The sequence below is a fragment of the Taudactylus pleione genome, unplaced genomic scaffold (genome assembly GCF_031769625.1).
Source record: "Taudactylus pleione unplaced genomic scaffold, aTauple2 ptg000095l, whole genome shotgun sequence".
NCBI lineage: Eukaryota > Metazoa > Chordata > Amphibia > Anura > Myobatrachidae > Taudactylus > Taudactylus pleione.
The window spans coordinates 13567504-13592112 of record NW_028284497.1 but is presented as its reverse complement, the minus strand read 5'-3'; the positions used below and the strand labels follow the sequence as shown (position 1 = coordinate 13592112).

The 24609-nt window shown below is 43.0% G+C and overlaps 1 protein-coding gene across 1 annotated transcript; it reads right to left on the bottom strand.

Annotated features, from left to right (window-relative positions):
• Nucleotides 1–1323: 1323 nt before the first annotated feature.
• On the bottom strand, nucleotides 1324–24272 carry CUNH14orf93 (chromosome unknown C14orf93 homolog). The gene is made up of 7 exons (XM_088469977.1): nucleotides 24159–24272; nucleotides 12518–13579; nucleotides 5938–6279; nucleotides 5409–5470; nucleotides 5224–5327; nucleotides 3509–3621; nucleotides 1324–1926 (listed from the first exon to the last, which is right to left on the bottom strand). Exons 2-7 carry the CDS (start codon nucleotides 13055–13057, stop codon nucleotides 1525–1527), a joined length of 1563 nt encoding a protein of 520 aa, XP_088326103.1. The 5' UTR covers nucleotides 13058–13579; nucleotides 24159–24272; the 3' UTR covers nucleotides 1324–1524.
• Between the last annotated feature and the right edge of the window lie 337 nt (nucleotides 24273–24609).

Here is a 24609-nt window from a genome sequence, read left to right as displayed (position 1 = left end):
ATCTGTGCCCCTAGTCCTCCCGTCACCGGGTTTGTGTATGAGGGCCTTCCTGTGTGTGGGGGCCCCGGGATGACCGCCCCTGTCGCTCCCCCCCCCCCCATTAATCCTGCCTTGCTTGTTAGTGATGCAGCTATCCCAAGGAGGTGCTGAAGACAGTTTTTAAAGTGACTACCAAATGGCTGTGGTGATGTAACTACAAAACACTGCTAAAATCTTTATGTACATTGTGCTACAATGCCTTCTGGGTAGCTTGAACAACTGCATGTGATTATCTTTACAGTCTTCCTTGTATTCTCTAGCAGACAAAGTCTGTTTAACACTCCACAAACATCCTTAGATTCCAAGTACATCAGTTGTAGAACCATAGTTACTTGTACATGCACAGTATGAAGTGCTCTGTGTTCAGCAGTATTACAGGTGTATAAGTCTAAGGCATCCAGTACCCTTAATCAAGCCCTGAACAAAACACAAATTATTAAACATGCAGCCCTCCAACTATTTGCCATTTTAAAGGGGAGACTCAATTAGCAGCTTTGTGCCGCCATGAGGTCTGGCTGCGAACTTCACTGTCTATTATAGTAGCCGATCATTACTTATTTTTCTGTGCATCACTATGGGGTACAAGGGAAAATTAGCAGTTACTTGCCATAAGGTTCCTGTGCCCAGTCTTTCCAGGAGGCCCGTCTCGGCCTTTGTGGCAAATTTAATCTTCCCTTTATTACCTAATGGGGGGTAGCCACTAAGTGATTTAAACAAGCGATTGCATGATAACGATGTCGTTGTCGTGCAATCGCTTGCAAATCGCGCATGCATATTGCATAGGGGATGTTTTGGATGGAAGCGACCCGCAATGCGCGTGTCCGCGGGTCGCTTCCGACATCGCCCGTACATGCAGGTCAACCTGACTATCTCGTCACGTTCTGCATGTGCGGGGATGAGGGATGTGCCGGGACTGAACGAGTGAACGTTCAGTCCTAGCACATCACTAGCTATACAAACGACAGCATGATTGCAATGTCGCAATAGTGCTGTCGTTTGTGTATCGCTAAGTGGATACCCCCCTTAACACACAAGCACACACAGGTAAATTTTTGTCAGGAAGCCAAATTAAACTACCAGTACGTTTTTGGACTGCAGGAGGAAAGCGACCACCTGGAGGAGACCCACGCAAACATGGGAAGAACACAAACTACCCACAGATGGAATGCTGGTTGTATAATGAACTGATTACCCCAGTGCTTTGAGACAGCATTGGTAACATTGTGCTGAGGTAAATTGTAACATATATGTAGCCTTCATCAGGAACAACTTTGACAATATCACTTTAAATAAAAATAACACTTTATTGTGGACATAGGTGGTGTGCTGGACCTACACTGTGCACACCAATACATCTATCATTAGTGTTTGGACATGAACCTTCACACACACACATAAACATACCAGCCATTACTTGCAGCTTTTCTTCAAAGTGTCATTTGTAATCAAAAGAATTGGTATGTAATTGTTGTCTATAATTCTCTCTCATTCATCTTTTTCAACTTTTATCTGTATGAACGCATTTAGATCAGGACAAAAGGATTTTCTGCTTCTCCCTCCCCCTGTCAACTCCTCTTCATCTACCTCTCTTTCCCAGTCTGGATTGTAGAGGTGCAGGGGTAGAAGCTGAATCTCTGTGGAAGGCAAACGGTCTGAGAGAGCACCATAGACACGATTCGTTTTATTGCCATGCTTTGAGTGTGAGTCAATGCTATAACATAGCCTGGAGAGATCTGCTGATCGGAAACGTGGTGGCCGGGCGACCCAGACACCTGGCTCAGACAAACTGTCCTCTTCATCAGACATTAACTCCTCTGTCACCCCTTCCCACAAGGCTTGTTCCTCTGGTGGAAACTGCTGCACACCCCATGATCGGTTTGCAAAAAGCTGTATAAAGGACATATCAGAAGTTAAAAAAAATAGGATTGAAGGAGTTCTGAAAAAAAAAAATCACATTTATAATAAATGGAACAGAGAAAGACTTCTTATTTCAAATAAATTTGGATACAATGTTTACATTATTTAGTACAGTGGTTCTCAAACTCGGTCCTCAGGACCCCACACAGTTCACTTTTGCCAGGTCACCTAATTGGTGCACAAGTGAATTAATTACACACTGACACATTTTAAAAAGATCCACAGGTGGAGTAATTATTTCACTTGTGATTCTGTGAGGAGACCTGGAAAACATGCACTGTTGGGGGTACTTAGAACTGAGTTTGAGAAGCTGTGATTTAGTAGATCGGTTAAAGAATTATATAAGGCTTAATATTAAAATAAACATATCAACCTCTCTTTAGTATAGGTTGGGTACGAGACACAGTGGGTGGTATTCAATTGTTGTGCCTCAACAGAAGCTATTCAATTGTTTCTCCTGTCAGGTGCGATCAGCTGCCGGCGCACTATTTCAGCTCGCAGCCCCAGCGGAGTGCGAGCTGAAATGGGCGAAAAGTGACATGTTTGCGCGCCCAAACATCACATTTCACGGTCGCGCCCAGGACTTTGGTTGGGGGATAGCTGCTTTACGCGGCTAAACCCGACCACTTTGGGCGCGATCAGCGCGAAAAACTGCGACAATTGAATAGCACCCCGCGATCTCCCGTCACTTTAGATGGGAGATCGGGCGCTCTATAACAATTGAATACCGCCCAGTATACGAACTCTCCCCGATGCCTAAACTTAACATCCTTCCCTAGTGCCTAAACCTAACCTCTCCCCTTAGTGCCTAACCCTCCCCCTACTGCCTAATCCTAACCTCAGTACTTACCGTCCGGATGCCAGTGCCGGGATTCTGAAAGGTGTCCAAATTCTGGTGCCGGCATTCTAAGCACCGGCATCCCGACTGTTGGTATTTTGACTGGATCCCATTAGTATGTGTACTGCCTAAACTGAGCATTAACCATTCAAATTGGCCTGGAGTATCACTAGATTTTGACACGCCTGCAATATGAGATTGTGCCATCTTAATAATGATGATTAGTTTTTCATGATAGACGGAGATGATCACCAGTGGTGCAAAAGCAGAAGGAACTGCACAGACAATAGGTAATGTGTTACTGCATGACACGAGGAAAAACCGGGCCACTTGGGACAGGGAGATATGCTACAATGTAATGACAATATGAAATGATGGCATGGTTATATAGAGAGTTCTGGATAGAACTAGGGGTACTACTATAGAAGGACAAAAGGAAACAAGTGGCATGGTAAATCCATGCCAATCAAAAATAACAGTATGATCATATACCCACTGGTTGGTTCGGTTGCATTTTCTAATTCCAATGTAACAAATTTGACAAGCATATGTTAAAAATGCAGTGGGTATGATGACACTACAAACAAAGGTTTCTTGTGTAAGATGTATACACAGGTGTTTTACTATCAATAAAACCACTATTAAAATACATGTTATTAACACCAGTGGTAAATGCTTATGATAGTGAAAGAACAGGTATCTGTATTTCCTGACCCTGTATCGACGACTTCTCAACTTCTTCTCTTCCTTTTCTCTCAGACTTTTGAAAGGATTCATGGAGTTTCGATATTCTCTCCTCTTTGTAAGAAAGTAGGCTACACAGGCACCTATTGCATAATGAAACATTGGCTGAAGCATATATATTTGAATCCAATAATACACAAAACAAATAGGGGCTATGTTACCCCACAATGCTCGCAAATTTTTGCTCGCTCCTCATAGTATGCAAGTAAATATAAGCAATGTTTTCATTACATCTAGAAAATCAGCTCCATAATGTGTTATCTAAATATACAGTGCATGTAAGAGAGTAACTAATACTTTGGGCTCTATTTACTACAATCCGCATATTGAATGCGGATTGTAGTGTGATATTACCGAGTGAATTCGCACTGTGTAACTGCAATGGTGAACTGTATCCGTGGAATGAAAATATCAATATCATAAATAATACAATATAAAATAATATAAAATGAAATTACAAAAAATTCCTTTGTGTATATATAAGAGCCATAAACATCTTACCATTTATGTTTTATATTTAGCGCACAGGTTGTCAGACTTTGCCGGTCTTTCTTTATATATACACAAAGGAGCTTTTTTTCATTTAATTTTATATTATTTTATATTGTATTATTTATGATATTGATATTTTCATTCCACGGATACAGTTCACCATTGCAGTGACACAGTGGGTATATTGTATCTTAGTGTAACAGTTAAGGATTACTCACACAACACATGCAACAGATACATTTCATTTGTCTCAAATACAAGCGCGTCTATATTGAGGTCTTGCAACATAGGTTTTCAGTTTTTCTAACTTAATAGATAGCTGCTTATACATTCAATAAGAGCGCACGATTTTTTCTAACAATAATCGAGTTTGGTGGCCAAGAAAACTGCATAAAAAATAACAACTATTGTTATACATCTTTTTTCTCTACAGTCAACTTTTGAAAATAAAACATAAATAAGCTCTACGTAATTACTCTGACATGCAAAGATAATATATGGAGGAGTGTCAGCCACTTGATTGTGGATATTGTAGGTTGAAATGAAAGTCCTCTGCCAAATACTGTACAAACCACTTTTTAGTCAGTATTTCACATTACACCCCTTCTATAGATTGTAAACTTGCGAGAAGACTGTTATTACCGAATATTGACTTATTTATTACCATTTTTTTCACAATTGTAAAGCGCAATGGAATTTGCTGGCACTATATACAGTTTGTTTGTTGCATCTAGACATACTATACAGAGATTCACTTCTGCAGAGGGCTTTGGTACTTACAAGACAGCATGTACAGGTCCCCACACTAACACTAGGGCCAATAGATCTCCAGGTGGCCCTGGCTAGAGTGAGGGTGGCGATATGAACAGGATGACACATAATAGGATATATATGAATACACTTTTTTCGAATAGAATAGAACTGGTTTTAAAGTTAGGTTAACCTTATAAAGGGAGCGGTATATGTATATGCACATTTTGTTTTTTACATTAAGCATGTAGGTAAATAAAGTTTGCAGTTTTTTTTTATTCTTTAAATCAGACATTTTACTGCTACCATCTTCAAAAGTCTCTGTACTTTGTGTTTTCTCTCATAACATCGATATCTGGTAGATTTTCTGTATTTTAAGTATCACATGATCTTAAATAAAATATGAATGCGTATGTACAGAATGGTAAATGTGTTTGTGTCACCTTTCAGCTCTTTGTCTGTATAATGATGGATGCTACACACCAGCTCTTGTTTCAGCTTCTCCACCAAGAACTTTAAAACAGAAATATTCCAGGATGACTTTATGCTGTAAAAAGATATGGGATCAGGGAATTAAAAAAAATGAAAAAAATAAAGTTTCCAATGATGTTAATGAGATTTCCCTTACCTCTCTGAGCCATTAAAGCGCTTGTTGTTAGAGATATGATTGTGAATATTATGCACCAGTTTCTGAAAATAAAAAGTCATTATGAACACTAGAAATGTACAATGTTTTTCATAATGTACCAACATAGTTTATGCACTGACTCATGCAACAATTTCTCCAAGCACACCTCTGTGCTAGATCTGTCATTCTAGTCACACAGGATGGATAGTGCATATACCATAAATGTACCATAAGCTTAAGACAGCAATCAAATATATCTACATACCCATATTATTCAGGAGCAGACATTTTCTTAAACATCAGTGACTTTTTCTGCTCTCCAGTGGTCGGAGAACTACAAGTCCCACACAAGTGCTGTCTGGCAATGCTAAGTCAGCAGGAGAGCCGCATGTTGCTGCAGACTGAACTCTGTTGTATGTATGTATGTATGTAAGATAGCACATCTCTATCAGTATTTAATAAACCTTCCAATATACTGACAATGATCATGCCAGTAATGCATGAATATTTTGCATGTTTAAATACTTACTGATAAAACAAGATCTCTTTTTCTTCGAGAGTTTTTCTGGCCATTGCTGTGCTGCCGACTGTGTGAGCCAGTAAAGAAAGATGCAAATGATGGTGGTGAATGTGGTGGCCTGATCTCTGCTGAATCTGGAGAGGACTCTGCCATAATTAAACCGCCTGGACTAAGGGATCCATCCTTCTGTATCAGAAGATGGGAATGTGTCATTTTCATGATCGAAGGAGTTGCTTCATGGAGTGTTTCCACTGGATCCCTATGAGATCGAGGGTCAGCCAACTGCTTCACAAAATTTTGGGCTAAAATCCTTGGGGCAGGAGGCTCTGAATTTAAAAAGTCATCAATGCCCTGCACAAACAAAATCATGTACATGTTACAGCTTTCCACAACATAGAGATTGAAATCAACTCAGTATAATATACAAAACACAAATACAGTGCAGAATGGCAGGTGCAGCGTTAACATACAGATACATGGCTGGCGGTAAGGAAACACTGGCTGTAAACATGCATACAACAGATTGTATGAAGATGACACACCTGCCAGCATTACTGCAAACAGAAGCTGTCCCTATTAAAAGTGACAGACTTGTCTCCCACTGGAATGTAATGGAATATAGACTAAAGTGTACACAGGCTGTGAGCAGATACAATATATTATATCAACTATTGCTGAGGAGCAGAGCCATTGGAATACCAGTGCACGGTGAAAGCAGCTGAACCACATGCTTTGACTCTAGATTGTGGTTAAATGTTGGTTATCTAGCAATATAGTTAGGCAAGTTTATTTTCATACAAAGCTTGTAAAATACAGTGTTATTTTAATGATTGATTAGTACCAGCTCAGGTTTGTCATCAAGTGTACGGTACAGTATGTACTGTGAACACAGAAACTACATGAGTCCTCATACACCTAGCCTCAATAGGCCATGTAGTGCGAGACGGCTGGCGTGAGTGAGCAGTCAGGTCCCATGTGACTCTACTAGCTCTGAGCATCTTTATTGCCCAAAAAGGCATTGCGACTAGGACGCACCAGGAGACTGATCTGATTAATTTTTAATATGCAACATTTATATATCTGTGTGCGACTGAGGGCCTTATTCATTCAGGATCGCTATTGCGATCGTAGCTCCATAATCGCAAGCAGGTCTGCTGCGAAAATATGCTAATGAATGCAATCGCACTGCCAGCATAGAGATGACCACTGCCTCCAACTACCGCTATCTCACATCCGTAATACCTTGCAATCCTCCATAAACATCGGTAACATCGAGTACCATCGGCACCTCACGCAGAATTACAGCAGCCCTGACTTTACTTAGAAATTGCTAACCTTGTTGCACGTAGTGGGCTCTCAAGTTGCGTATGCAATTGCACTGGCTAAGTTATACACGCTCAAGGAATGGCGTTCAAATGGACAGACACGCCTGCATTTCTCCATCCACTCTCCCAAACGCTCACTGCCTGTCTATTACTCTGCGATTGCTGTGGTCTGTGTGATCGCAGTGGTGCCTTCGCGCACTGCGGTGCATACGCAGTATGCAACAATCGGCCGTCTGCATATGCTTTAGCAATAGCGATCCTTAATGAATCAGGCCCAGAGTCTGTAAATGAAGCACAATGGAACTTGACGTGGAAAAAAGCCATGGCCGCTGCATCGACTGTCTGGTTAGCGGAAAGAGTCTCTGCTTATGTTGTAATGATACAGAGGACACCGTGGCAAAAATCTTGGGCAGTGGATAACACATACAAGAAGTATCTGTCTTTGTTTGTTTTTAAGAAAGCTATTTTTAGGCTTGAAATAGATTAAGATTAATCAAGAATGTCATATGTACCTTTGTTTTACAGAACAGGCCCTATTGCATGGTTACCCGAGGGACAAAATTTACTTTTCTTCCATAAATCAATCCATTCTGGAATCAATCTACAAAGTTTCAGACATGCAAGCATCAGCCAATGTTCCTACGACCTGTGTATCTTGGGCTCAGAAGTAGTGGGGACTAGTTGGTAACTTCTAGTCCACTGGTGGGATCTCTCCTCTTTTGCCTATATTGGTTTCCCAGATACTCTGTTCCATGCGATCATTTAGTGGTTGTGGAATATGGAGGTCATCTGTCCTGATCTTGGGCATCAGAAGAATATGGGATTTTCATCCAACTGTTCCAGTACATTTTGCACCATGTTTGATCCAAAAGAACACAGCCAATTTGTTTTACTCAGTGATATAAGGAGTGAGGGTGGGAATTTTAGGCATCTCTATATATCACGGTCACATCACCATCTGGGAGGATATTCAGCACTTCCTCTGAATCAGGCGCTCAGTTCACCTCTCTCTTGTTAATTGTCCTTCCTACTTTACTCACAGAGAGCCCCAGTGACTAAAATAATTAACAAGCATAAGCTCCCCATAACATAACAGGGACTCACATATCCTAATAAATTTACCCTAAAGAGAGACCTGTTACTTCCAGCAGACTTCAATCATGCATATCTTGCTACTGAAAGGGGCACTTTCACATTCAACCATTCCTCTTTGGCCAGTCATTGAGCATGTCAATATATTTTGGTACAGGCCCAACCCATGAAACTTGCAATACGTCTCAAGCTGACCATCCAGACCGTGGCCGAATTATAAACAGGCCCATAATGTATATGGTTCCACTTTCCTCCATGTTATTCCTGGGTCTCCATTTTAATATAGTGCAAAAATTGCTGGTAGGGGTTGACTGGAACGAGAGCATTGCCCAGAGTCACAGTGGATGCAGAGTCTGCACAAGGAATATAGAGGTCTGTAATTCCTCATACATCACATCCACTGCCTTCATCATTACAGAAGATCTTACACTTAGGAATTCAGGCCATGATTCAGAGCCGGACGCTCTGACAGAGCGCTCGCTCTGAATCAGGGCCGTCCCTCCTCCTTTTTGGAGCGGCCTCCTGGCCACTCGCATAGCTGTGGGTGACCACCCAAAGCTATAGCAAGCTGCCAAAATGATGGTCAAGACCATCGCGACCATCGGGCTTGTGGCGAGACCCTTGCGGTAGGGTCTCGCTGCCGTAAACCCTGGAGTGCTTTTGGCTCTATCAGAGCCAAAAGCACTCCCACTGACATCACTAGTGATGTCAGTGGGGCCGGCCCCAGACAGTAGGCGTTCCCATGGGAACGCCTCCGTCTGGACAGACACGCCCCGGCACGCCCACCAAAGGGGGCGTGCTGTCAATCACCACAGCTTGGCCATCGTTATTCAGGTCTCGCGCATGCGCCCGACGGAGCAGCCTCCGTCGTGTGCATGCGCACTTGGGCAACATCGACCCGTTAGCGAGCGCTCAGCGCTCGCGAGCGGGTCTGAATCAGGCCCTCAGTTCACCTCTCTCTTGTTAATTGTCCTTCCTACTTTACTCACAGAGAGCCCCAGTGACTAAAATAATTAACAAGCATAAGCTCCCCATAACATAACAGGGACTCACATATCCTAATAAATTTACCCTAAAGAGAGACCTGTTACTTCCAGCAGACTTCAATCATGCATATCTTGCTACTGAATAAAGGTGGTTATAATAAAGCAGTTTGAATTTTGACAGCCTTAGGGATAGAAAGAGATTATCTTACCAACCTACTTACTTACGAATGCCTGTACTTTACTACTTAATTCTTCTGAACTGGAACAAAGATAAACTGAATAAGTACTCCCTCTCAGATAATGACCTTGCTACTCAACCCGTATAAAAATATCTCAAGTGAAATTATATAGTTTTCCCCATCACTACAAATATCTCCCTAAATTTAGAATCCAATGAAAGAAGGCACAAGATTAGGAATTGTTCCAAGGATCAGTCATAAAGTGTACAGAGGGATTGGGACGCCTCAGCCAGGTCTTACAAACCTGTGTTGGTAAAAAAAAAAATGTACACACACTCAGCTGCAACTATTACACTAGTCCGCTTAGTGTATACACAACCTCACAGTGATGATTTTGCAAATATACTTACCTTTTCAATAATTATAAATATATATTCTTAATGTAATGGTCTGTAATATAGGGATAATAAGATTTTAGCTAGTGATAATTAAGATAGAGTCAAGTGTAGATCAGTTGTCTTTAATTCAGCGTTATAGGGAAAACCATTAATATTCCTTTACGTTTTTTTTTTAATTAATAATATAATTTTATTTATGAGGGTGGATCCAAAAGTCTGTGTACCCTGACATAGTAGTAGATGTCGCCCCGTATTGACTTTCTGTATGTATGTAATGGAGGTCTTGGTAGAACACTGGAAAAATAACAGCACAATTCTGCTTTTATTTTTGCAGATATTGAATAATAAATGGAACAACATCACTAAAAGTTGGAAACAACATCACTAAAAGTTGGAAACAACATCACTAAAAGTTGAAAAATGGAGAAACCTGAAATTCAAGCTGTCACTGAATATCTGCAAATTAAGAAGATGACGCCAACTGAAATTCACGCTCAAGGAACACATTAGTGGAAAGACTTTTCATCTGATGATGATGTCATGGCTACTGTATAGGACTGATGACTGTCGAAAAATAAATGGCACTTGAACTTAAATCTCTCTTTTAATCATGATCAGGACACCAACTTTTGGATCCTCCCTCGTAGTCGAAGTGTGATGTATTTGAAAGTTTCTGACTTCAAGGAGTAAAGATAATAAAGATTGTTGGCACTTGTTTAAGAAATGTTTCACTAGACATTTCTAGAAATATAAAATATATTTTAGCCTCCCTTGAGTTTACTGTGTCGGGGAGGGAACACCTGCCTCTCTGCTGTGCTTTAAGAAAGGAAGGAAACAGAACAGTCTAATTCAGAGTGTCGGATTAAAATAACAGTTATACACTACTGGTTGGCAATATTAGTAAAAAGTTTGCAGTACATGTAAATTAAATACGAGGGCTGATTGAAAAGTAATGAGACTGCCTCTGTTTTTCTGTCCCATAGGTAGACGTGGCAATGCTTTGCTGGCTATTGTGAAGCTCATACATTGATGTGTCTGATCCTGTGGTTGTACTGCCGTAGTCTTCTCTGTTTGGTCACAGTGAGTGGAAGATCTTTGTACGTTTCATCATGGCGGATGAGGAAGATGTGTATGGGAGATTTATGTCAGAGATGCGTGATTGAATTTTGGTTCTGGGAGACCATCCACTGCTGTTACAGATGTCAACATTGCCAAAACTGCGGAGATGTTGCAAAATGACAGGTTAACTTTACGTAAACTTTCGGTTTTACTTGGCATCTTAATCAAACAAGTTCAGCATATTGCTCAGGAACTTACAATGCAACGCGTGTTTTCCAGGTGAGTACCCAGAAATGCAGATGCAATGACGAGTTGAATTGTGCAAGAACACCGTTCCAGTGTCAGAGATTTCCTGACATCGATTGTAACGTGTGACGAATCGTGGATTGCCAAGTTTAACACAAAATTAAATCACACATCTCTGAAATAGGGCCGTATTAAATTGCAGGTGAAAAGTCCGAATCTGCGGTAAAGTATCGCGAGTGACGTCATTTCGCCAGGTGGAAAGTTTCCGCCGAATTCAATTCTTGCGACTTTTCGCCGGTGCGGAAAGTCAATACAATGTACCTGGCGAAAAAGTTTTGCCTCTGAATAGTCGGCAGAAAAAAATGCAGAATTGCGGTTTAGGGGTGCAGTGGTGCGGAAACCACTCTGCACCCATTGGACAGCCCCCTAAAAGGATAACTGCGTCAAAAACATCCCCCCAAAAAAAGAGGAACATCCCAAAAAAGCACTTTGAAAATGTGGGCGGATAAGTACAAAGTGGGGGTACAAATGCAAAAACCTAGCGAAATAGACTTTTGGGGGGTCTACAAGTATGGGGGAGTTGTCTTTTTTTATTGCAGGTGTTTGCTGAAGGTGCATTTTTTGCAACACTTAAAACTTGACTTTAGCGATTTTTAACTATGCTTGCACTCATTTTCAAGTACCTCAAATTTGACAGGAACTTATTTTCACCATAAAAAACTGCTTAATGCTATTCTTCACCACTTGTGCAAAGCTGCTATTTTGGAGCAATTGACAGCACTTAAGTACCCCAAATAGATTCAGTAGGGCTAGTCGGGGACATCTACATTGATCCCATATGTTAGTGCATCTTTTGGGGGGTGTCAGGCCGATTTTCCCAATTCTGCCAACATTTTCCGCCTGTCAGTTTAGCCAGGACGCGTTTTCGCATCATTTGGAATTCAATACGGCGAATAGTGGGGGTGCGAACGATAAGTTTCCGCGGCTAAAACACGCGAAGTCGGCAAAAAGTGCGGAATGCAAAAAAGTATCGCGGGTATGAAGCTAATTGAATATGGCCCGTAATCTCACACACATTTTCCTCATCCGCCATGAATAACGAAACGTACAAAGATCTTCCACCCGTTGTGACCAAAGAAAGACTATGGCAGTCCAACCACAGGTTCAGACACATCGATATAGGAGCTTCACAATAACTAGCATACCGTTGCCATATCTACCTATGGGACAGAAGAACAGAGGCAGACTCATTACTTTTCAATCATCCCTTTGTATATATAAAAAAAATGTGCGCTCTCACTTACCGGCATATGCATAGGACTGAGAAGGGATGGAGCCTCATTTGGAGGACACACAGGTAAGCAGATTTCCCTTGTTCGGTCTACAGCTGGTGGATGGAGCCCAGGAACTAATGATGCAGATGCAGCCCCCAACTGTCTCAATTCTTCTATAACAACCTGCACTCCTCCAATTTCTTCAACCTCCTCGTCTTCTGATAATTTGCATCTTGGACTGTTATCTGTTGGAGACTTTGTTCTTTCTTGCTCCTCGTTAATTTTCCTCAGACTGCTCAATTCATCCTGGAGTTGACTAAGGAGATTACTATTTGCCTTGGCTACACTTAATGCAGCTTCAGCAAGTCCAACTGCCTTCTCAACACGTTGATAGATAAGGTGTAGAAGCTGTTCAGAACCTTGGACAGCAACGCCTTGGCCACCCACAGTGATTGGGGTAGCTCCTTCAATAGACACTGAACCACCTTGTACACTCTCAGTTTTGCATGCACAATTGTCATTATTTTGACCAGGAGGAGGAGTAAAGAGAATTGTTGCACTAAATGACATTTTGTCACGAATACTCAATCTAAATTCTTATTAGAAAAGTCCAAAATGTATAATTAACACTAATGCACAACTAAAGTTAGTAGTGGTTTCTGTAGCTGCAACAAAAAAAAAGCAATGGCAAAATACACTATCTAGAATTTTTTCATTATTAGGTTTCTTGTGAAAGTCTATGAAATAGAATATTAAACCTAAATAATTCAAGTCAAGTAATGCTCCTGTATGGAGTATCATCTGTCTTGTTGATGTATTATTTAATATATTCCTAATGTTTTTTTCATTATTGTCACACTGTCCTATGGGAACATTTCTTATTCTTAACGTCAAAATACAAAAACATCCTACAAGATTTGTTTCCCCCCAAACAGAATTTACTAGCTAAATTCCAGTTCCTCAAAGTATAAGTATTCAATGCAATAGACATATTATGCCATTGGTTTCATATGCACTTGTTGAGTCCTTTGAAGAATCACTGGTGAGATGAATAATTTAAATGCTCAGATGGTAGCACTTCTTGGTATAAATCTGTGATGGCAGTTTAGGAACAGAACAATAAAACAATTTGGTGCTGGACACATTTGAAATGTTTTCTCGCGTGAGGGTTGGGAGGTAAAATGAAATACAGGTTTGCAAAACTAATATTCTTTTGAGGATGTTCATTTAGAGCAACATGCGATTCCCAGAGTAGTACAGAAATATTTCCTCAAAGAAGGCAAAAGAGTGGGGAAGGGGAATCATCAAATCTAGATTTATCAAAAGTGTTATATTCAACAAGCTGGACAGATGTGTGTTTTATCTGTTTTGTTGGGAGGTAGTCACAATAGTAATGAGATTCAATGCATTTTAACCATGTATAATGCCAACACGGTTAAAATGCTTGAAATCAAATTAATGCCACGTCAGTATTGTGCAGTCAACATTACACTGTCGACAATTCACACTAATCAGAGTTCTCAACTTCTGAATAATCAACGTATGGTAAGACATAGCATCTACTGAAAAATAAGGAGTGGTTCCTTAAGGATTCAAGGATCAAATGTGAGGTCTAGGAATATATCTGGACAAATCTATTTTCCATGTATGGGGGGTATCCAATTAGCCGCGGTAAATTACTGCGGCTAATTACCTCGCCCGGGGCTATCCAATTAGCCCCGAAGTCAGCCTGGCGCCGGCACTTATAAGGTTTTGTTTTTTTTCGGACCTGATGTGTCCCAAAAAGTATCCACGATAATTGCAGTTTTTTCATCTGAAAAAAGGCGAAAACACATAGGTCTGCAAGTTTATCGTGGCACCCATGTGTTTTCGGGAGAACTTACCTATTATTTCGACTGAAATAATAAGATAGGGTGAAACAAAACTGGCAAAAATCTGGGATAATCGTCGAGAAATCCCCGTTTTTCGCCGATCGCACGAACAATGTTTGGGGCCAATTGGATACTGCTCTAATATCTCAAATACTCAACAGCATGTAATGTTTTGGGAACCTATTCCCTAGTATACAGTTTCCCAAATTCAGTATTCAGGCAACCATAACAGTGTATGTTTTTAATATCTTTTTGCTGGAGCACTGGTGTACTCATTACGGACTGACATTTTCAAAGATGCACAGGTGGGACTAATTATTTCTGTGAGGAGACCTGGAAAACATGCACGGTTAGGATGCCCTGAGGACTGCATTTTGGAAATGCTTCCCTAGAACAGCGCTTCCAAAACTTGTTTCTAGACACACTAACAGTCCAGGTTTTAAGGAAATCCACACTTGAGCACAAATGGTAAATCAAAATGACGGAGGGCCTGATTCAGAGATTTAAGCAAAGCCAGTATTTTCACAGACCAAGCGATTGTTTGCAAATGCATATGCATGTAAGATGCACTAAGACTACTCTCACACATAGGAACCGCTCGCAAAGTGAGCAACAGATAATCTCTGAATCAGGCTCTGAGATACTAATAAAGTCACCTGTGCTCAAGCATGGATATCCTTAAAACCTGGTCTGTAGGTGTATCTTGAGTATGAAGCTTGAGAAGCACGGTCCTAGTGAATTAGGCGTTGTTTTTTTTTTCTTGGCAGATAATGATTACTTTATATAGGATAGAGAAGCATTTTTATTTTAAAAGCATTATACAAAGAAAAGCAGAAAAGTATTAAAAAAAAATAATTGTTCATTAATTATTCTATAGCTAGCTATTATGGTGGGTTTAGTCTAATCTTTGAAAGTTACAACACAATTTTTTTTTTCACAAAAGCATAGGGATACCAAGTAGCTGTGTTTTATTCTCCTTTTTTGGTTTACTTATTATTATTCAATTTATTTTGTTTTACCTGGGGACTGCCTCAGGGCTCATCTGTCTGATTTCAGGTGTTGGTTGTAAAATTATTACAATAGCTAATATATTGGTTTTATATGTATGCACTTTATCTTAAAATCTACTATATGCCACCATACCCTCAATTATGGGTGCACTGGTAACCATAGGAGACTTTTACCCCACATGTTCTCAAACTCGATCCTCAGGACCCAAAACTGTGCATGTTTTCCAGGTCTCCTCACAGATTCATCCACCTGTAGAAAATGAATCTGTAAAATGTGAACTGTAAAATGTGAACTGTATGGGGTCCTGAGGCTCGAGTTTGAGAACCAGTGCTTTAACATGAAAATCCCTCCAATGGAGGTTAATTTAAAAATCAGTAAAACATTCAACTGAAGAACATCACATTTATAATGATAACTACAACACCATTATACATATAGCCAGGGATGTTTCACTACCTAAACTGGGTCTCTACAGTACACCAAGCATTATGTACAGTAGATATCATTGCCAAAAACACTGTTAGTTACTACTGACCTGATTGGATCACTAATAACCCTTTTACACCTCAGCTAAAAGTTATTGCCGGGTTAACCCGGGTTGCTGCTCGGTGTAAAAGGGTTAACCTGGGTCCAGGGCCCGAGATTCCAGCCCACGTACCGAGAAGGGTTGGATCCGCATTGCGTGGCAGTGTAGATGGATGTCCCGAGTCATCCAACCCAGGTCCCATTAACTGCACATGATGCCCCGGCAATATCCTGGGTCCAGCCTGCGGTGTGAATGAGTTACAAGCCGCAGTGACACGGCTTGAAAACCCTGTTCTAAAACCCTGGCTGGACCCAGGGTTTTAGTGTAAAAGGGGTGTTACATACAGGTGTAACACATTAGCAAATTTTGTATTATAAACAATTCATAGCAGGTACATAGTTAGTGCTGGTTTATTAAATGTAATTGTCCTTCCCATGTACAGATGTGTCCTCATACACTGTGGCTTCAGTTGCGCCAAACAGCCCCTCTTGGCATGCCGAGTGCCTTTTTTGCTCAAAATATGCATCTTATTCGCACAAATAAAATAACTGGAAGTGACAAAACTACTTTGATAGAATACACTGATCAATTTGATGTGTATACGAAGCGGATACAGCTATTTCTCACGTCAAGTTCTACTGTGCTTCATCTGTGACTAACTACGTTTTTAAAACTAATTCCTATGCGGTTAAAGGCGCAGCCCAGCGTCTATAGTACAGTGAGTTGTGTTTTGTTGCGTCTGCAATGCAAATAAGCCGTAAAATTTAACACTACATCTGCCGGAGCAGAACAGTCGTGCCGGGAGTCTCTTCTTGTGGCGTATTGAGGCTAGGTGTATAAGGACACATATGTAATAAACTGCTCAATCAGCAGTAGCAGCATATGTGCAGTCAAAGCCATTTAAAGCAACAACCTAAATTATACGTACAATTAGCAAGAAATGGGCAAGATAAAATATATAAAGGCTTTGTGTCACAAGTATATTAATACAGGTTGGGTACGGGATGCCGGCATTTGAGATCCAGGTGGTCAGAATCCCGATGCCAGCATCCCGACAGGGTTAGAATACTGACACTTTGTTGGTCGGTATCCTAACCTAACCCTCCCCGATGCCTAAACCTCCCCCTTACCGCACCCTAATCCTAACCCTCCCCTCTTAGTGCCTAACCCTCCCCCCAACCTTGCTACTTTCCCTTGGGATTCCGGCAGTCAGGATGCCGGTGCCGGGATTCTGACAAGTGTCGGGATTCCGGTGTCGGCATTCTTACCGCTGAAATCACAGCGGTCGGGATATTGACCGCATCTCTATTAATACAAGCACCAAATACTATCCAGCTAAAGTTGATATTATGGTTAGAAACATACTATGGATTAAGTGGGCAGATAGACTATTATCATTAAATATTTCCAGGCAATTATGCTGCTAACATTTGGGGATGCATCAGCGACATTATTTGATTTTCTGTGGGGTTTACTGATTTTATGATTTGTATTCATCCTGCTATTGCACCTTCTACTAAACCGGCTGATTTCAGAGACTGGCATATTGAGCATAGACTAATCGGAGCTCTGAATACAGAGCGGATAACTGCATGTGTGACAGCTTAAAACTCCAGTCTATCACATACACCTGTGGATTACCAATCGTCTCACGCTGTTGTGAGTAGCGGCTGCCTAGAGGGGTCCTGTGCACATCGTGTCCTTTTCCCGAAGATAACCTTGATATAATGCCTCCTGGTCAATAGTCCACAGTGTGGGTGGTCCACTGTCCATAGGAATTACTCTGACATAGCACCTTGAAGCCAAGCACGGGTGGATCATTTCAAGTGGCCAGCGGCAGTGACAGGACTCCAGGACATACCCTCTGACACTCAGGTTCCTACAAGCCTGGTTTACGCGAGTGCCCGACCTCGGGCTCTGTGGTATAGGGGGACGCCACAGACCACTATATGCATTATTTATTTAATTAAACTAAAGATAATCTGCATAATATCTATGCCAGTTTATAGAGACACTGTCTAAGGATACATAAATGTACCCCTATTTCTAATGAATCATTGAGACATCATTTCTATAGGTCTACAGTGGATCCATTTGTTGTGGCGCAATAAGGAATCATATTAATTTATTTCCCATATGTAATGTAACTTGCAATAGGTATTTTACTCTATTGATGTAATATTTTTATTATATGTTATGGTGTATTTACATGTTATTTATTAAATGTATTATTTTTCATTATTTATGTATCATTAAGTGTGTAAAGCTCTGCAATGTTGTTAGAGGTGTCTACACTATGTGGATACACTATCGTACAATCTATATGATTAGTTTGTAGGGTTGCAAACTTCCCTTTTAATTTGCATGCTGCTTGCGCACTTTTAGATAGGATTTTTCCAGCGCAGATCCATTTCTTCCGGATTTAATCACTGCTCTATTCGTATCAAGGTACACTGAGTGTGTTGTGAAAACACCGTTCTGCACTATACTATTAAAACCTTACAGAATTATTGCATACTAATGGACAACAGTCAATCCTATTCCATGTGATGTTCTCATGGGTGAGAGTCATTACGACAATGGCCGCGCTTCACGGCAGCCCAGATTCACTTAAAAGTGCTTGTAGCCCCATAGGGCTCCGAGCAAAATTAAGCAAATTCGGGCTCGGAGTGAACCGCGAAGGGTGCGAGGTGCCGGTCCCTTGTTGGCGTTTTAACACCGTTGCAACAGCAAGTTACATCCTTCACATGAAATAGGATTGACCCGGAGGAAGAGGAGCTAGACCCAGGAGGAAAGGGAGGTTGTGGCCATCTGAAATGCCCATGGAGATGTGTGTCAAACTGATCGCACCCCCCCTCTCTCGTCCTGCTGTTTGACTATTATTATTAGTACACTTTGTTGGTCGGTATCCTAACCCTCCCCTTACCCTAACCCTCCCTCCCCGATGCCTAACCCTTCCCCCAACCTTACTACTTACCTTCAGGATTCTGGCGGTAACGATGCCGGAGCCAGGATTCTGACAAGTGTCGGGATTCCGGCGTCGGCATTCTGACTGCTGGAATCATAGCGGTCGGGATACTGACAGTATCCCTATTAATACAAGCACAAAATACTATCCGGCTAAAGTTGATATTATGGTTAGAAACATACTATTGATTAGGTGGGTCAACAGAGTCCTCAGATGAGTTACTGATAGACTATTATCATTAAATATTTACAGGCAATTATGCTGCTAACATTTAGGGAAGCATCAGCGACATTATTCGATATTCTGTGGGATTTAAACATTGCTCTATTCGTATCAAGGTACACGGAGTGTGTTGTGAAAACACCGTTCAGCTCTATACTTGTCACAGTGCGCCGGACACCGGCTACCACTTACCGGGTCCGGCAGCACTGGAATCTCCGTCGGTGGCAGGCAGCGGGCGGGGAGTCCAGGGAAACCAATCTGCGGGACAGTATGCCGTACAGTTCTGAACCCTTGCTTCAGAGATGGGGTGGAACAATGAAGCCTTGGTTGCCGCATTTATGCAGGGACAATCGGATCAAATTAAAGAGGTCCTCGCATCCAGGGAATTGCCAACTTCCTTGGACGACTTGCTCTCCTTGTGTATAAGAGTAGACCTTCGCCACAGAGAGCACGAGAAAAGGAACAGTCTTGTCGCTTCACTTTTAAGCTGGCTCCACGATTCACGGCACCTACTGAGTCTCCAGAAGAACCCATGCAGATTGGGAAATCTCGCCTTCCTGCCGCACAAAGAGAAAGGAGGTTCAAAAATAAACTTTGTACTGTGGCGAATCAGGCCACCTTTTCTCTGGCTGTCCAAAGCGTCCGGGAAACAATAAGGCCTAAATGATCGAGGGGTGGTCAGTTTAGGGGTGTTGAAATACACCCCAAAAAAACAAGTTATTTCCCAGTTTTCCATCGATGTAAGCCTGGTCGTGGGAAATTCCTTTGAAGAAGTCAAAGCCTTCTTAGATTCATGTGTCGATTGCAATTTCATCACGGCTAAAAAGATCCAAGAGTTAAGTATTGCTAGCATGCCGCTGCAAAAACCCCTTGGCATCATTGGCATGGATGGAAATAAACTTCCCATGGCTACCATTCACTCACAGACGAAAGAAATCACCACGCAAATAGGGGCTCTTCACTGGGAATCATCCCGTCAGCTGAAAGTCCTGTTATCTTAGGTCTTCCTTGGCTTCGCAAGCATGCCCCTGTTCTGGACTGGAGAGAGCCTCAAATCCTGTCATGGGGTTCTCAACCACCTCATCGCATCATGCGGACCTCCGTTGTCTCTTCGGAAGATCAGCTTCCAGCAGCATACCAGTCCTTCAGATATGTGTTCATCAAAAAGGCCGCGGAGGCACTTCCTGCCCATCGGGAGTGGGATTGCGCTATAGATTTATTGCCTGGAAAGGTCCCACCTTGTGGATAAATTTTTCCCCTCTCACTTCTACTATTACAACCTTACAGAATGAATTCATACTAATGGACAACAGTCCATTTCAATTCTCGACATCAATGCAATGTGTTGTTCCGGAACGGCACATCACGACCTGCCGGCATAGCAAGGTAATGCTAAAGTTTTGTGGAGCAGATTTGACTTCTCAGTGACATAAAGCGGAGTAAAAAGCGAGTTTTCACTGTAACAAATACATGATCTAATCTTAACCAAGAGACGACACACTCAAGAAGGTGGTCAGTCTATACTGATGCTTCCATTGTTAATCTCATGCTTCTCAAATAGGAGGTATCTCCAATCCCTCCATTACCAATGGCAGCCGCATCCCCCATAGGTTTCTATGGGGGATGCGATGCTGCCAAATTTACCAATATCCAGAATGCAATGCATTCTAGATATTGTCCCCCGCAACTAACGCCATCTGAAGATGGCGTTAGCCGCTGTAGCCTGTGGGCTACACCGTGCATAATTAGCCAGTGGAGGGATCCGCCAGAACCCTCCCTGGCTATGTCAGATGTCCCTGCACTACCCGGCAGCTCTCCGGAGACATCGCAGAGACCCTGCATGTCCCGGATGATACACCCAGCCGCTATGATCGCATTTTGCAATGCGATCATGGGCGTTACTGGCATATCCTGATCGCGTTGCAAAAGCGATCATTGATAAATGGGTCTAAAAGGGTTCTATTTATAAAGAATAAATTATTCTCTGTTGTACTTTTCATATGCCATCACATTACAACCACAGCATACTACTACTACTTCCACCCGGCAACTACAGTGGTGGATCACACCTTCTCCATGAGAACTCTGGGCAGCCACGATCTCCCTCTACTCATTCACAGAGCAACAATAGTTCTATGGGGTCAATCCTATTCCATGCGATGTTCTCATGGGTGCGAGTCATCGCGACAATAGGGCTCTGAGCAAAAGTAAGCAAATTCGGACTCGGAGTGGGCCGTGAAGGGCAGCATGACATCGTTAGCGAAATCCCGTCTGCCCTACGGCGATGTTAACGACCCGTGGAGTGTGCATATCACAGGTACACACTAGATGAGGATCTGCAGGATCTGACGACATATCGTCTAGAGCACAGGTCCTCAAACTCGGTCCTCAGGACCCCAAACGGTGCATGTTTTCCATGTCTCCACACTAAATCAAGTGAAATAATTAGGACCACCTGTGGACCTTTTAAAATGTGTCAGTGAGTAATGATTACACCTTTGCACCTGGTGGGTGACCTGCAAATCATGACCTGTGTGGGGTCCTGGGGACCGAGTTTGAGAACCGATGGTCTAGAGCAGTGGTTCTCAAACTCGGTCCTCAGGACCCCACACAGTTCACCTTTTCCAGGTCGCCTAGCAGGTGCACAGGTGTATTCATTACTCACTGACACGTTTTAAAAGATCAACAGGTGCAGCTATTTCACTTGTAATTACGTGAGACCTGCAAAACATGCACTGTTTGGGGTCCTGAGGACCGAGTTAGGGAACCTGTGGTCTAGAGTGTATCCACCTTAATGGCTCGATCAAATTAGGTTTCAGTTAATCGCTGTATGCCATACTTATGGTACCAACGGATACTCACATTTTTGGGTCTTTGAGCAAAAAAGTGCGAGTCCACGGTGATATTGTGCCACAAGGATTGGCGAATTGCTGTGCCATTTCTATGCCATTGCAACAGCAATTCACCCCTTTCACACCTAAACGGATCGAGCCCAAGTGTTTACACAGGGGCGTTTCAAGAGAGGAGGGGGCCCTAGTGCAGTCTCCGTCACAGGCCCCCTCCTCTCAATCCGGCGGCTGACAGCGCAGTGCCGCACTGATAGACTCTGGGCACTAGAGTGTGCCCAGAGTCTCTAGCGCATGCGCAGGTCACCAAGAAAATGGCTGCGGTGGCCATTTTCTCTGCATTTTTACAGTGCTGACACCGAGACTGACGTGGGACTCTGGAGAGGAAGCATAATATGGGTGCATGGTATGCAGTGCGGGCCCCCCCTGGGCCCCGTGTGCACAGCACACCCTGCACCCATTATAAATGGATTCAGTATGATTGACCCCCGGCAGCAGTGAAAATGCTGATCATGCAAGGTAAGTATTTACTACCCTATTCTACCCCCTAACCCACCCATGTGGGTGCCTAACCCTAACCGCCCCCCCAAGTGCGTAACCCTAATCCCTAAAACCCGCCCCCTTCCCCGCAGCCTAAACCTAAATCCCCCAGGAGGGTACCTAACCCTAACCTCCCCCCAGGGGTGGCTAACCCCCCGCCCCGCAGCTGTCCGCGCCTGGCTTACCTTTGATCGGTAAACCGGGTGCCGGGCTGCCGGCGTAGGTAAAATGACAGGTGTCGGGATATCAACACCTGTCATTTAACCCCATGCTGGGATTAGACAGTCGGCTTCCCTTATAAATACGCCTGTGTTCACAGAATGGAGTCACAAGTCTACTTTTACTTCTCTTGCCATCATGACGCCATCATAGTACAATATAATCGCTTCACATAATTATGCAGAAAACTAATGTGGAGTTTTATTAAATGACTTCCCAAAGCCACGTACCCCATATACAGTTCTCCTGTGTGGGGAAGCATAATAAGACCTTAGAGTGATGACAGCAAGAGGAATCAATAAGTTTCTCAGCTGACACCCTCTTCTTCAATTATATGAAGCAGAAAAAAGCGTCAACTGGGATAAAAGGGTTTTCACCGTTTTATAAATGAGTCCTAAGGGAACAGTTACTTTATACAGGCGAGTGTATGATCCATATGCCCTGGCTTCACGCTCGGCCAGAGACACATGGACCATGTCCCTGCACTGCAGCCGTCTCTGACGAACCAGCGGATGCGCGAGCCGGGCAGCACGGGCCACAGCTACTACCGGATATTATTGCGTTTTAAGATTAAAAAGTAGTCTCCGCGCGATCCGCCATGCGTCAGTAGTGGGCGTGGCCAGTACACGCTGTGCCTCACGTGACCGATCGGATGTACGCGCGACATACAGAGGTCCGTGTACATAACGCGCGCGCACCGCCTCAGACAGTCTAGCTGCAGCTACGCGGCTTCCTATTCGCTGCGTGCCGTTGTCAATCAGAGGGCTGGAGGAGGGTTACCCTGGCCCGCCCACGGCAGGCAGACAGTGGCGTCCACGGTCCAATAGAAGTGTGTTATACTAAACCACTCGTCTATTAACCCCGTGTCTGCCAATAATGAATCCTCCCAGCCTGTCGCATCCAGCGCAGCGTGAGCAGCACAGGACGGCCGGGTGCTCTCTGGCGGCCAGGAGCAGGTGGATGAGAGTACAGGAGGCTGCCGGGTCCCTCATTGTAGCACATAGCGCTGCTGGCGCCGCCAGAGATGTGCCCCTTCCCTACAGCGAGCGGCCGGCACAGGCAGGACTCTGCCAGCAGCATGTAATGCAGGCGCAGCACTGATGATGGTGATGATGACGTCCTGCACACAGCGATAATAATAACAGGGCTGAGTACACTGACTGTGCCCAGGCTGCGGCTGGCCCCGTCCCAGGCATCATCACCCCACTACCAGCCTCCTACTCCCCCTGTGTAACACAGCGCTCCCCCAACCCAGCACACATGTAACACACAGGCGGCAGAGGGAAGTACACCAGCAGCGGGGGAGGGGAGGGAGGGCACGTACAGTAAATATACACTACAGCTATAGAGGGGATGGGACAATACCTGAGAATACAGTAGACCCTGTCAATATACACAGAAGCAGCCCCTAAACTCCATGCCCCCCCCCAAACAATGTGCCCTATACCTGGTGTACCATAAAGGATACGGGAAGGTCAGCGTGTCCCCTTTGTATTCCTGGAGCTGCTGTGTGTGCACAGACGGGTGCACGGCGGGTACACGCCTCTCCTGGCCACTGATTGGTGCTGGGGGAAGGGGGAGATCACTGCGTGTACAGGGGCCCTGTGGGGGGATTCTGTACGTTCTAAGGAAATAAAACGTGTAAATTGCATCAATTTGTTATTCACTGACCAATGAGCATTTATGTGATCATTTTAAAATGAAAACATTTCATGTAAAAGTAACTTATTTTATATGCAAGGGTAATTGTGGTGTGAAGCTATGTCCTCTGTAAAAGTTACCAATATTGTGGTAACTGGTAAACTAGAGATATTCAGGGTGATAAATGACTGATTTTTGTCTGACTCTGAAGTACTCACAAGGCTGAAGTTGGCTTATTCAATTCTTATTCACTTCTTATTTATTTTCAGAAAATGTTA